At 42.9% G+C, this 15,393-nt stretch overlaps 1 protein-coding gene across 2 annotated transcripts in view; it reads left to right on the plus strand.

The window, feature by feature from the left end:
- Nucleotides 1-333: 333 nt before the first annotated feature.
- Nucleotides 334-15,393, plus strand: part of LOC119180685 (zinc finger Y-chromosomal protein) — a 42,619-nt gene continuing 27,559 nt past the window's right edge. Inside the window, exons 1-5 of one of the 2 annotated variants that reach the window (XM_037431811.2) lie at nucleotides 337-1,286; nucleotides 6,425-6,633; nucleotides 7,332-7,498; nucleotides 9,211-9,379; nucleotides 14,399-15,374. In XM_037431811.2, coding sequence (XP_037287708.2) covers nucleotides 642-1,286; nucleotides 6,425-6,633; nucleotides 7,332-7,498; nucleotides 9,211-9,379; nucleotides 14,399-14,651 — 1,443 coding nt within the window. In that variant the 5' untranslated portion in view covers nucleotides 337-641 and the 3' untranslated portion in view covers nucleotides 14,652-15,374. Of the gene's footprint in view, nucleotides 1,287-6,424; nucleotides 6,634-7,331; nucleotides 7,499-9,210; nucleotides 9,380-14,398; nucleotides 15,375-15,393 lie in introns of those variants that run through there. The other variant, XM_075874889.1, reaches the window with a different exon arrangement.

The raw sequence follows: 15,393 nt of genomic DNA on the forward strand, positions 1-15,393 counted from the left end.
AAAAAAAAAAAAAAACCTTTGGGTTCCCTTATTTACCAGCTCCTAACGTCGAAACTGAGAGCACATTTTCAATTTTTTTTGTTTAGAGTAACGAAAGCCTATCAGCCTTCCAAATAAAAGGAACGTGCGGAAAATTCAAGAAAAATTTGTTACAGTTTTCATGTAACTCAAAACAACATTTAAAAAAAATATTTTACCAAATAGCTGAAAACAAAGTTTTAAAAATCAGCGGGCTATTTTATAAAGCTCTTCTTGCCCACCGATGCAATTTCGGCACATTGGTGGACGAAACCATGTCACCATAGAGATTCATTTTTGTATGAAACTCTATGCATATCACAAACCGTATCGCCATCGCAGAAATACAGCGACCCACAGTCCACAGTTGCACTTTGTTGTCACCGGCAAAGCCACGATGGAAAATTAGACTTTGTGAATAATGACGTTAAAACGGGACAAAGGTAGAAAGTGCCTTTCGTCTAGACACTCTGGCAGCATTTTTGCAAGTCGTGACAACAACGTGGTAGCGAGCGTTCTCAAAAGTAACCACCGCATTGTGAGGAAAGTTTCACTGGTCCACACATTGGTGTCGTTTCGAGGCGTTTGTGTTTGATTAACTGCACTTGTAGCCGTTTCCCAAGATGTCTGAAGCAGTGTCGGGTGACAATCAAGGTCCTTGCACAGATAGTGCTGTACGAAAGCTACGCTTGCCTCGTAAAGACTATACCGCTCTCTTGAATCCTGCACCGCTCGATGGCGATACAGATACGTCCGACGACCCCGACTATGTGGGGAACACAAACAGCGAAGACGCTCGAATGAGTCCGTCCTGCTTCACCTGTGTGATCTGCTTCGCCGACGCACCCGACAAGTGCTCGCACCTGGAACACCTCGCGGCGGCACATCCAAACCTGAAGACTCACTGCCTCGCGTGCGAGTCTCAGTACGACAGATACGCGGACTACACCAAACATCTGCGCGACTGTCACCCGCGGGTGCTGCAGTCTATCGACGAGGCGGAAGGCCTGCACTGCCTAGAGTGCGGCAAGGGGTTCAACAAGAAGTCCTACCTCTACCAACACCGGGCTCAACACTTCATGCTGAATCGCGTCCCGTGCGATGTATGCGGGAAATCGTTCCTCGAAGGAGCCATGTTGGAGCGGCACTTGGACACCCACAAGGAGCCAAGTACGCACAAGTGTTCCCGCTGTCTGCGCACCTTTCGAAGCGCGCTCGGTTTGGCCAGGCACGACCGAGCGCACCGGCGCCACAAACACTTCTGCCAGGTGGGCCATCCCCGCTTGTGCTCCGTTGTTCACCGCGGTCTTGGGGTGTATTTGTTATGGCTTGCCAAGAACTCCCACCTGGTCGCTGCAGAAATGTTCAAAGACTGGCGCCGTAATGGTACCTTACATAGCCACACTGCTTGTTAGGATGTTGTGCTAAGCTTGTAGCAAATGTGAGGTAGCAGCTACAGACAATAGCATTCACTGTCACGCGCTCCAACGCTCTAGACAAGCGTGTTCTGTACTTCATGGTCCACCAGAAGCACAACCACACACGGACAGAGGCAAGAAAATACATGGAAAACAGAGCACTGGTTCATAGCTGAATTCTTATTTCAAAAATGACACTCATTAGAACAACCAGCGTATGCGTAAACTGAAAGAATGTGAAAATCACTGAGTATTAACAAAAAAACAAAGCGAACACATTTTACGTTGATGTCACATGTACTGGTCTCACAGTCAGTTTGTTCTCACAGTCAAGCAATGTCAACGGTAGTTCGCGGATTCGTGAACCAGATTGTTACCTAAAAGGGTTAAATAAGGCTCACTACATAAGAAAACGATCCAGTTCATTAATCAGTGAGCCATCTGTGACATTCTACGATTGCGAGTACAAAATTTTTAGCGTGAGTTCCATTGGCTGTATTCTCGCAGTGGCCACACACCACCAACCCTGGGCCGTTGCCTATCACATGCCGCAGCTGGCAGTCGCACTCACGCCATTGGCATGATATCAGAGGAGTAGTCAGCGTTGCCTCGCATATACATATATGTATATATATATATATATTTATAGATAGATAGATGGAGGGATTAGTTAGGTGGGATTCATCGGCCGATATGAAAAATGAGTCGAAGAAACTGGAAGAAGCCAGGCTTCGTCATTGGAGCGAAATCAAGATGGGGCGCTGAGACGAGGAGATGGAGGAAGAATGAGTCTCGCTTCAAGACTCATTACCATGCAGAGAACAAAGATGAAAAACAAGATTATTCGTTCCTCTCGCTAGCACATCCAACCATAACTGACTTAAGCCGCAGCCAATTTTTTTTAGACCATTGCATGTGAGTTTAATGTGGTGCAATGTTTCTTGTATTTTGTTGTTGTTGTTGTTGTTGATGCAGAGTGAATTTGGGGTTCCTTCAGATTGTGCTTTTAATATTGCTGTTCCCGAAAAAAAAATTCAATTGTGAGTCAGCGCTATTTTGTGTACCTTCATTTCTGTGTGTGTGTGTGGTTGTGCTATGGGAAAAAATATCCAACATCGAATTGGATTTCAACCATGGCTCTCTGCATGGTGGTTGAGTATTCCACTAAAGAGCCATGTTGGTGCTTGAAACTCATTTGCAAAAGGGACATGTGTAACGTCGGCCAAAGAGTCACGTTAACTTATGTCATACAACTTGGCAGAAAAGTAAAATAACCTGTTATCACAGAGTGCTAACTGCATGATGAGGGTGTGGTTTAATGCTCTCACCCACTGCAAAGTGTTCATCAATTACTATTCATTATCAGCTACATGCAGCATCAACAAAGTTCACACGTGTAGTGAGTACCTCGGTTATCCACCAAAAGAGGAATACTGGCGCATTGGGTGCTAACTTGCCGCTGGCAGGGGCTGAACCTGCAACCTTGGTGTGACGCATTGATTAACTCTCAAGTCTGCCAGGACTGCACCCTCGCTATTAATGAAGGAAAGAAGTGGAAATGATCTCTGAAACGCTGCCATGGCTCCTGTAGCAGGGTGTCTACCAAGCTGTAAGACCTGGAAAAGTTAGAGAATTTGCACCCTCTGGAAAAGTCAGAGAATTCCCCCCCACCCCCCCCAAAAAAAAAAAAAAAAACTGGCCAGGTCGTGGAAATAGACAGCAGTTTTGTGCGACTGTCAAAAAAATAAGCGTTACCATTTATCGAAGCTAAAAAAGTTGCTGCTTCGGCTGCAGCTGAAGTGAACTGCTTGTAGAGATGTGAAAAGAAAAAGGGCAGTGCATAACTTACTTTTTAGTGTAAGTGCGAAAGGATACACCAAGCAATAGAACACAAAGTTTACTGACATTTCGACAGCCTATGTGGGAGCCTTGTTCGCCATAAAAGCCATAAGAAAGGCGCATCGACTTAAGTACGCCTAAGTGCGTGACATAAGCAGTGAGAGTACATTGTTGAAGTGTCTCATCATTATTATTCAGCATATGTTTGTATATGTACCTGGATTCGAGGTGCAGGCATGATGCAAGCTTTTTTTCTTTGTCCAGAACACACGCACTTGACCAGTCAATTTGGTGGTCTGTAGGTTCCACATGTTCAGCAAGGGCATTCGAGGCCACACTTTGTTTCGTGGCATCATATATATGTTTAACTCATTTTTTGAAATCGCCTGTCTCACCGATGTACTGGTTTTCACAATTGGGGCAACCCATGGCGTAAAGATGACGGGAAATTTCAGCTCGGCAACTTGTCCTCCACATTCACCAATGCATTCCTTAGCTCCCTGGGTACATGCATTATTTTGGTATATTGCTTGTACATATCGCACGGCATGTCTGACTTTCAAACCACAACATTACTCATGTCGGTAAATTTGTGCATGTTTGTCGTGTCCTCGATTTAGACTCAGCTTGAAGGCCTTCTGGTTAGGCTAGAACTGGCATCAACAGAGGCTTGTTGGGCTATCCCATGCCTTTATTATTATTATTATTATTATTATTATTATTATTATTATTATTATTATTATTATTATTATTATTATTATTATCTTCTGATTTAACATGGTCCCTTCACATAACGCACATTACTAACGAAGCAAACCGTGTTCTTGGCTGTCTGCGCCGAAACCTTTATCTAGCTCCTACCCCTGTCAAACTACTCGCTTATCAGACACTAATCAGACCAAAACTTGAATACGCATGTGCTGTTTGGGACCCTCGTCAGAGTAACAATACTAAAACACTTGAAACAGTGCAAAGCCGGGCAGCAAGATTCATCTTTTCAGATTATTCATATCAGTTAAGCGTAACCGAACTTAAATCTCGTGCTAACCTCGCTACCCTTTCGTCACGCCGCTGTATAGCTCGTCTGTGCCTGTTTTTCAAGTTTTATCATGGATCGCCTTGTACTCCCACCATCAAGCCAGCCTATCGTCATTCAGACCGCATCAATCACAGGAAAGCTGTTTACCCGCCAAGAGCTCACACCACTGCGCACCTTTCATCCTTCTTTGTCAAGACCGTACAAGATTGGAATGGCCTTCCTCCTCACGTTGCGCACCACTCCAGTATCATCAACTTCAAAGCAGCGATAGAGCATCTACTCCTTTAACCGATTGTAATAGCCCACCCCTCATGTAAAATTCCTTCATTGGGGCCTTTGAGGTACTGTAAATAAATAAATAAACAAACAAATAAATAAATATATAAAATTATTATTATTATTATTATTATTATTATTATTATTATTATTATTATTATTATTATTATTATTATTATTATTATTATTATTATTATTATTATTATTATTATTATTATTAGTGATGTAATAGCAGATGTCCTCAGCTACACACTTATTGATGGTAGTTCGTGTTTTAAGGGTAGCATTATGGTAACTTCAGCTAAATTTCTCATTTCAGTTGTTGATGTGTTATTAAATTTGTGAATATTTTTTAGTGTCACGTCCACAGAAAAGTGGTGAACGAAGGTAACATGCCAACATTTGTGATTCATCTGTGGAATCGAGGGAGCTGCTGCAACCAGACAAATTCCTTCTTGCCACTACATATTCAACGTTGGCATACTTTCATTGCAGGCATCTGAGGACTTTGTTTGCACTTCAAGCATCACAGCCAAAAGAAATAAAACCTCAACATGCATGCGGTCATCAGAAAAAAGAAAGAAAAAGTTTGTAATACAGCTCTGTTCGTGCAACATTGTCATTAGTCATAAGTGCACAGAATACGCGAGTACTGTTTGATATGTGGGGTTTAACGTCCCAAAACCACCATATGATTATGAGAGACGCCGTAGTGGAGGGCTCCGGAGATTTCGACCACCTGGGGTTCTTTAATGTGCACCCAAATCTGAGTACACAGGCCTACAACATTTCCGCCTCCATCGGAAATGCAGCCGCCGCAGCCGGGATTCAATCCCGCGACCTGTGGGTCAGCAGTCGAGCACCTTAGCCACAAGACCACCGCGGTGGGGCAATACGCGAGTACTAGTAGTTGTTCTTTTTTGCTGAAAACCATATTATAAAAGCGGCAAATTAGGTGGGGATGCAAATCAGTAGTAAATACAGCAATCCAGGTGGAATCAGCCTCATTCCAATCCACATCTTAAATGGCGAAGTCAGTAAATACAGCAGTTCAGGTCGATCTCATCAGATTCAATCCACATCCTAAGTAGCATGGGCTGTAGCCATTATAGTGGACTAGAATATACTCCAGTGGTGGAACCAGTCAGGCTGCCGTGTCCTCCTTTTACAGGAATGCCACCAGATGGCACTACTGTTGCATTTCCTAGCAACTTTGACTGTGTTGTCGGACTATCGTAGGCTCCTTCATACATTCATCTGCTGTTAATTTTTTACTTGTGTGTTTGTTTCCTGGTTCTTTTAAACATCAAACAGCCGAGTTGCTCATTGCCCGGCTCAGAGGTTTTATTTTAGCCTGATATACATATTTTTTTACATTTACCACATGTGCTCAGAACATTCTGAGCGGTTGCAGTAAATATGTTTACTTATTTTATATGAGCTCATGATATTTTTTTTTTGCCACTAGAGTGTTTGTTTCCAGTGCACAGAGTTTTCCAAGCAGACGTTACGGTCATGGACTTTGCTTTTAATTGTCTTGGAAAATCTGGAAGTCAGAAAACTTGGAAAAATCATATTGGTAGACACCCTGTAGGGGTGCTGACTAATATAGTTTAATTTAAATGCACGTATATACTCCCTAAAGTACATGGGAGGATGACCACCCCTGTAGCTCAATCAGCAGCACACCACATGTGATATACAAAGGCCGCAGGTTTGGTTCCTGCCAGCGTCAAGTTGTCTTTTTGTTCACTTTTCTTTCTTTAAATTTACATTACAATTATTGCTAATGTCATCTCTTATATATAATTTCTGCTGCTTTATTTTGTGTTAGATTTGTGGCACCTTCTACCAAACAGCGATTGCCCTGGAAGTTCACAATTGCACCACGCACCGAGACAGGGACGACCGGCACTGTTGCTCCCTGTGCCAGAAGGAGTACAGCAGCGCTGACTGTCTGCGCCAGCACATGACGCACAAGCACGGCAGCAAGATGGGTGGCGAGCAGTCGTTCTCCTGCGACATCTGTGATCGACGCTTTAGGTGGGATCTCTTGATATGGGAACATTTCTAGGGGTGAGCGAGATGGGACAGCCATGTACATTCCTGCTCAGTGTGCATGCACAGTCTCCAGACACATACATATGTACATACACGTTCGGCAAGGTGCCTGCCAAGCACCTATGTACAAGGTCTCCAGATACTGTTCGAGGTATAGTGCATCCAGGAAGGGACAGAGAAGAAGACACAGAACACATACACGGCGTTAACTTTCAACAATGTGGTTTAATCCGAGAAACAGCAATACTTATACCCAAACATTACGCGTCGCAACCACGTGCTAGAACCAGAAAATTGTGATCTACTGCAACTCATACGACATCCAAATAATGCAGTTATTTCAATGATTTATTGAAACTAACTAGCCAGACTGCTGCGTGAAGTCACCAGGACTAGTACTGTAGCCTGATGTCAAGTTAGTGTCGATGTTGGTAGGTTACCGGGAGAAAATTGACTTTGATGTCAAAATAAAATATCATCATTTGCTGTGCGTCACACTTGCTCAGAGCCATCTCTGTATACATGAGATTTGTATGGCCGAGTAAACTCTCCTCCGAAAAAAGGTTTTAGTACCCCTTTAAAAAGGCATTCAATCTTATAGTTTATCAGTTCAACTGTCCAGTCCTTGGGCAGAAACATCACTGGCTCATCCTACATTTGCTTGCATATACTGTGTGCAGATGGAAGTCAAGTTTGAAGATGCATGTTAAGCTTCACCAAGCAATGGACAGCGATGTGAAGGTGTTTAAGTGCATAAAGTGTGACCAGATATGTCCCAGCCAGTGCTCTCTCAAGGCTCACATGATCAAGCATAGCGACCGTAGGCTGTTCCCCTGCAAAATCTGCGGTATGTACACTATTGCTGGTCAAAACACGGCTATATGTATTATCCAGATTTGTGCAACTATTCGGACCAATATTACAGTATTTGAATTCACCAGTCGTATTTTAGTTAGTATTGGTTAATTCAAAGAATTCGAAAAAAAAAAATAGGTCTATATTAGTCCACTTGTTTCACTGCTGTGGTGGAGTGCTGCACCATGAGTGCAATTTTTTAGGGAGAGTCTGAAATGCCGGGAAGCCACACTGCAAGGTTAAACGCTCTTATCAAGTCATAATTTTTTGAGTTTAAATGCTTGTTATACCAGCCTATATGCTGTACTTATAGAAAATTTTCAAATGTACTGTACTTGACAGGTTTTTACTGCTATCATTCTAAAAGTCAAATCCTGCTGTTATTCAAGGTTGATTCCAATTATTTTTGACCAAAAAGAATTACATTTGCACATGCCTTGTTTCAAGCTAAAAAAAACACGCACATGCATGCACGTGCACACACACACACACACTCACACACACACACACACACACACACACATATTGTGTAGGTTAGTTTGTTCATGACAAATAGTAGGCCCATTTTTAAAATATGTGATATATACTATTCAAGTTCAATTAGGAATTATTGCCCCGCCACGGTGGTCTAGTGGCTAAGGTAGTCGGCTGCTGACCCGCAGGTTGTGGGATCGAATCCCGGCTGTGGCGGCTGCATTTCCGATGGCGGCGGAAATCTTGTAGGCTCGTGTACTCAGATTTGAATGCACGTTAAAGAACCCCAGGTGGTCAAAATTTCTGGAGCCCTCCACTACGGCGTCTCTCATAATCATATAGTGGTTTTGGGACATTAAACCCCACAAATCAATCATCAATCAATTAGGGATTATTAGACCAAATCACAATTCACTTCAAATTTGCTTCAAGCTTTAAGTTTACTATTTGAACAATCCTAATAAAAGAGATTTTGTGTGGGCTTTCACTTTCTTGTGGCGAGGGTGCAGCCATGTCATATGCAAGATTTTTACAGATGGCCATTTAGTGAAAGGAGATACACAAATGGCATGATATGGGTATGTGTACCCATCTAGTGCCATCAGTTATAACTGCATGCAATAAAATGAGTACGAGGTTCACTATGTAACAAATTTTTGTTCTTGACAAGTACTATAGTCTTGTCAATAGATCTTAGAGCATGAATATTAAACATTTTCGCATTGCTCTGAATAAAAACACGGGTGTAGAGAACCTTAAGGAGAATGTCATAGTGCTTGAAAATACACTGAATGTATTTTTAATACTGCTACCTTAAAACAACAATTTCGGTTTCTGCATTGAGGGGGTGGCTGACATCACAAAAACACTGCAACTCGCAGCACACAAGCAACAGCTGTCAGTCGAGCATGGTTCACGTAATGAGTGAATAGTCGTCCAGAGATTCTGACTGCTGCATTCAGGATGCAGATTTTGCAAACCCAGTGAACTCTGTTGTGTTGCCGTGATAGTGGTAGAACTGGCTTGCAGATACTCGGTGGCAAAAACTTTGAAATTGTACTAAAATATTTTACACGTGTTGTCTGGCATGTGAAGAGCGTTGTCACGGAAATGAAAATATTCCTTTTTGGGGTGCCGATAAATCATGTCAGTACTCTTTTGAAGAGTTTTAACTGCGTAATTAAGTGGAGGTGCGTGATGTGTGTGCTTCTTTTCCCCCATTCCACACAGGCATATCTTTCAAACGCAAGTATGCCCTGAAGGAACACTCCGAAGCGGTGCACCGTATCGAGAAGAACTTCCAGTGCGCTGCCTGTGGTCAGACCTTTGTTGTGAAACGGTACCTCGATGCGCACTTCAAGCTGGCACATGTACCTGGCCCACAGTCATTCACGTGCAGGTAGGTGGGCTCACCTTGTTCAGAGTGACAATATTATTATACTCTCAGGGCCTAAAGGTAGTAGGGATGATGCATAATACAATAAAAGGATAAACAAGAAAGGTACGAGTACGAAGTGACTGGCAAATACTCACAGCGATAGGAAAAAGCAGTAGGAAAAGATTAAAACAATGGCAAGGACCGAACCTGCTACTTTCGAAAAGCTCGTCCAATGGTCTACTAACTAAAGCTTCAGCAACTGTCATTCCCCGTCCACTTTTTGGCATGCATGTAAGCATGGAAGTGTTAGTACTGCTAGTAGCGGGGCAAAAAAAGAAAGCGTTCCATGCTAGCCATCATGCACAAACTTGCACATGAGGTGTTGCTCATGTATAGTGCATGTGTTAGAGTGTTGCTTGTTGCCCCGTTGCGGTGGTCTAGTGGCTAAGGTACTCGGCTGCTGACCCGCAGGTCGCGGGATCAAATCCCGGCTGCGGTGGCTGTACTTCCCATGGAGGCGGAAATGCTGTAGGCCCGTGTGCTCAGACTTGGGTGCATGTTAAAGAACCCCAGGTGGTAGAAATTTCCGGAGCCCTCCACAATGGCGTCTCTCATAATCATATAGTGGTTTTGGGACGTCAAACTTCACATATCAATCAATCAGTCAAATAGAGTGTTGCTTGTTGAAAGGCCGTTGTGATATCTAACGAGTACCAAATGAATGGCCTGGAGAGAACCATTTTGCAATAAAGGGGAAAAAATAGACATGTGTGCAGATCCTGTGTGCTCAGGTTTCATGCGAGGACTGAATGTCAAGGGCATGTGGGAATATCTGTGGTGCCTTCAGTGACTCTTGCATAGGTGACATGTGGCAGTGAAAACAATCTAATTATTGCTTTGCTGCTCGAACCAAAACTTTTTGAGCCCATTAAGTTGAACATCAGGAATTTCACAGATGGACAGGGCAGTGCCTTTCATCTTAGCTAAATTGATATAGCATCGGACACATAGTTCAAAGGCTGTGGGTTGGGATCCCATCTGCGAAAAAGGTTAATTTTTGTCCACATTAATTCATGTCAATTTTTGTCACAATCTTCAGTTAAAAGGCAGCAGTCAATATCCTCTATTGTTTCACTGGCCTACTTGTCTGTTTGATGTTGTGTCTAAGGGATGAGCCCCTCAAGAAAATGTTTCCATTATAACCTGAAGCACATGTTTTATGGGAAACAAAACAATCAAGTGAAAATGGGATAACCCTTTCAGCCCTGGAGTTGTAAAATTGGCTGGAGGATATTTTTGTGCGTTTTTGACTCATGTTTAGGGTCGCACAAGACCATAATTGAGCCTATTGAAATGACGCTCCTTGGCCATCAATTTGCCTTGCAGACAAAACCGTAGCAGATGCGATCGTAGATGGCACAAAATGACTTGGTTTAGAAGGCATGCGCATGGCCAGCACACAGGGATTTTTTTTTATTCATACATATCCCCGCTTTGCCAGAGGCGTTACAGCAGGGGGGTTACAAAGTTGAAAAAAATACATCTTCATTAACACTGCACACTTGCTTAGATGTCAAACAATTCCATTCGTTAATAGTTTTAACAAAAAACGAGTTTGAATACAGGTTCGTCCTGGCCCGGCACGGCTTTATTTTGTGTATGTGGTCTGTACGTTGAGATATGTAATCTGGTCTTTTTAAGTAAGTGTCGCTGTCTAGTCCCGTTTTTTTATGAAATATCTGGTATAAAAGCTTCAAACGCAATTTTTTGCGACGGGACGACAGTAACTCCCAGTTTAACTCCTTTTTCATTTCGGTACAACTCTGCTTTTGTCCGTACCGACCCAAAACAAACCTGGCTGCTCTGTTTTGTATTTTTTCTAATTTATTTATCAAACCTGTTTGTGTTGGGTCCCAAAGAGTACAGGCATACTCCAAGATTGGACGAATACAAGCGAGGTAGGCCGTGCTTCTAAGGTTAGGATCTGCACATCTCAAATTCCTTTGAATATAATTCAACGCTATCGCGGCTTTGGAAACCACATAATCCACATGTGCATTCCAGGAACAATCATGCGACAGCAATACACCCAAATATTTGTACGAGTATTTTTTATCTAATTTATTTCCTCCTAGACAAAAATTTGCATCAAATATTTTTTTCTTCTTTGTAAAACACACATGAACGCACTTATTTGTGTTTAACTTCATTTGCCACTTAAGGCACCATTGATGAATACGTGCAAGATCAGCCTGCAATTCAAGGACATCATGTTCTTTCTGAATTTTTCTGTAGACTACGCAATCATCAGCAAAGAGCCGTATACTTGAGCTTATATCTTTGTTAATGTCATTTATAAAAATTATGAATAGCAGAGGCCCCAATACAGATCCCTGGGGGACGCCCGAAGTGACCTCTAGAAATTCCGACTTAGTACCATTCAGGACAACACATTGGCGGCGCTGTGACAGGTAATTCTCTATCCAATTAAAAATTCTCTCATCTATATTAAATATTCGTAATTTTTCGAGGAGCAGAGGATGCGAAACAGTGTCGAAAGCTTTACTGAAATCTAAAAAGATGCAGTCTGTTTGCCCACCTAGATCAATTTCGGATACTAGATCGTTGTAGAACTCGAGAAGTTGGGTCGTACAGGAAAAGCCCTTACGAAAACCGTGTTGAGTCTTTGTTAACAAATCGTAATCTAATAAATGCTTCATTAGAGCCTTATATATTACATGTTCAATGATTTTACATGATATCGAGGTAAGCGAAATAGGTCTATAATTCGTGACATCTTTTTTAGGACCTCCTTTGTGGATCGGGACTACATTTGCCACTTTCCAGTCTTGTGGCAACTGGCCAGTGCTTAGTGATTTTTCAAAGATCAGGTAAAGGTAGAGCGAAATGGGGTTAACGCACTGTTTTAAAACTCTTGGAGAGACACCGTCAGGGCCGATAGCTTTACTGTCGTCGAGATTCCTGAGCAAGGCCTCAATACCGCTGACACTAATTACAAGAGGTTCCATGAGAGGTTCCATGAGATTGAAAAGAACAAACTACCATTTGTCGCAACTGCCGCGTACAAAACCGCGGTCGCGGCGGCGTAATAGCGATCTACGTGCTCCGAGGGCATGAGGCTAACGCAGCAGTAGATTAAAGGCAGTAAAGACGTAAAATAGTCTATGGAAACGTTTTGGCATAATGGTCCAAAAAATCAAGTAGTGAACAAAGCTCTGACCCGCCGTTTTGCGGCAGCCAGCTGCGCTGTCCCGTCCATTCACGTGTGTCCCAGGAAGACATACGCGAGTTGCTTTGACGGGAATAGATTTTGCTAGTTGTTTTGATCCTTTGAGGCTCTCACTTTCTATGGAAACCCTGCTCTCGTGTGTTCGGCCATTACAACACCGCAATGCTAATGAAGACCCCCCCACTCCCTCTTGTTTTTCGTGATGTTTTTTTTTCGTTTTCTTTTGGTGCCGAAAAAAATTGGGGCAAATAATTTAATGCGAACCTCCCTGTTGCGGAAATCTTCCGGATTCAGGATTCTTGAACTTGGCAGGTATGGTGTTGTAGTATGTGCTCAGTGGTGGCCCGATTCATAATGCAAAGCGTGAAAGCATCGCATTGGGTATCACATTGCAGAGAATCCACCACACATCTTGGTAGGGTGCAGAAGCAAAGGATACGTTTCAGAAATCTATTGCATAATTATGACTGCTGTGCAGAAAGAAAACATGTTATGTGTTGCAGAGTGAGCTTGATGTCGGTGAGTTAGTGCAGCATACTAAATAAAAAAAGCTGCGCAAAAAAAAAGAAGAGCTCTAGAAGGAACACTTTCAACAGACTAGCACAAACAGCAGCATGTGTGCTGTGAGTGTGCTGGTGCACAAGTATGGTATGGTATTAAGAACTTTATTATAGCATCATATATTTTGATATTGAGGCTCTCTGCTCACATGAATGCATTTCACGGCTTGTTTCTGGCATATCACTGGCTGATCACTTAATCGTGTTTGTTGTTTGAGCTCCATGAACCTAATTTACAAAATCACCTGCAAAAAAATGTGTAGCAGCCGCCAATTTACTGTAATGAATCCCAAGGTGGCTGCGATTGCTGCTAGCACTGTGGGGAGGGATGTTCATTCATTCTAGTGCCCACCCTTTAATTCGAACCGCGCTTAATTAGAATGATTTGATAGTCCCCTTCATGTTCTAAATAACAATTTTACTGTAATGGCATTTGTGTGTCTTCAAATAGACTCCAGTTGATAGTTTGCACTCAAGTGTTTTGCAGTGAACGCTGTTATCTAGTCACATCAAGGGTCATGTGCGCTGTAGTTGTCCGTTGACGTCGCCGGTGTTCATAATTACTATCATGCAAAATAAGGAAAAAGCTATGTAAATGAAATACACGAAGGACACAATCGAATTCGAACCCTGTATGCCAGCCCGATATTCTACCACTGAGCTGCGCCGGTGCTTGGAACTCTACTGCAAACTGGGTGGCTTGATGTCAGGAAAGGAATCATGTAAATATGAGTAATAAAGCATTTAGAACAGCAAAGGAACAACCAGGCATCACACAATGCGAATTGCATAACGAGTAGGTTGTTGAATGCTCCAACTCATTGCAAAAGCTTCAGGCATAATTCTTCATCCTTGTGAGCCACAGCATTAAAAAATTGCACAGGATTCTTTGCAGGTGTGTAGCGTGTACTATGCTTCTCCAAAAAATGACAAAGGATAGCATAATGAATGCCTCCCTACTACACAAAAATGATTATCAATGGCATAGTGGGTACCCTGCAAGTGTGCTTGTAGCAGTTACCAATAGAGTGCTTAAAAAAGGCCTTTAAGGGCTGCTGTTCCAGCTTTCTCACTGATTGTGCTGCATGTTCTGCGCAGGCCTGGTGTTTTTTATTTCTTTACGTGCGCCAGTGTTCTTATGTTAGTGTCCACTTCAAAAAGTTATCAAAGGGGGTGCACTTTTCTTATCCCCATGAAAATGACTAACGTGACCCTCTGGTGCTTTTCCAGTGACTGTCCAAAGGTCTTTAAGACGGGAAAAAGCCTCAAGTCTCACTGGCGCACCTGCCACGGTGACATCCCAAAGGGTCACATCTGCGACATTTGTACCAAGGCATTTTCATCATCTAAAGACCTCAAACGGCATGCTCTCATTCACAGTGGCGACCGACAGTTCGAGTGCGGAGACTGTGGCTCTGCCTTTTACAGAGTCGACAATCTGAGGCGCCATCAGAAACAGGCCTGCAAGTACAAGGACCTTTGATTGTGGCCTCCTGTACAGGTTCCTCAGGAGCGCTTTTATTTTGTGTACTGCGGAAGGGTACATATATTTGAGTGCTGGATGATTACTATCAGGAAACTGTGGTATAGACCTTTTTTCACGAAAAGGAGAATCGCTTTCTTTCTGGGTTGTTGCACGGGAGCACAAAAGCCGACGTCACAGCCTCGTCATCATTGGCGTGCGCAGGATTCTCCTTAAGGGGGGGGGGGGGGGGGGGCAAAGGTTTTTTGCAGTGCCCCCTCCCTTCTATACATCAATGTATGGGACAAACTTTGCTCCCCCCATCCCATCCCTATTGAGTAAATGTATGGGGCAGATTTTGCACCCAACTTCTTAGGTGACTACAGGGTTGGCCACCCCTCCTGCCCCTTCATGCGCAAGGGGTCACGCATGTTAACAACAGCCTAGAGAGGACTATGGTGGCGTCCAGGTAGTCTTCAGTGGAAAGGTCTATGACATGGAGTGAGCAGCATTCATTCATTCTGTTGCATCTTATAGCACATTTTTCTGGTCTTGTTTACATTGTTTTACGTGAGATGAGGTGACATAGCTTTGATCTTGGACCATTCTTTGTAGTTCAATGTGCGAACATTTAAATGTTGATATTGTTGGATTGGTATCATGATATTTTGCCCAAAATCTTGCATCACTGTGCTTGCTGATAAGACACAAGCTAAAATAAACTTGTTACTGAAGGCAAAAATATGTATGGCAATAGGGCTGC

Source organism: Rhipicephalus microplus, chromosome 10, assembly GCF_043290135.1.
Source record: "Rhipicephalus microplus isolate Deutch F79 chromosome 10, USDA_Rmic, whole genome shotgun sequence".
In the NCBI taxonomy this organism is placed as follows: domain Eukaryota; kingdom Metazoa; phylum Arthropoda; class Arachnida; order Ixodida; family Ixodidae; genus Rhipicephalus; species Rhipicephalus microplus.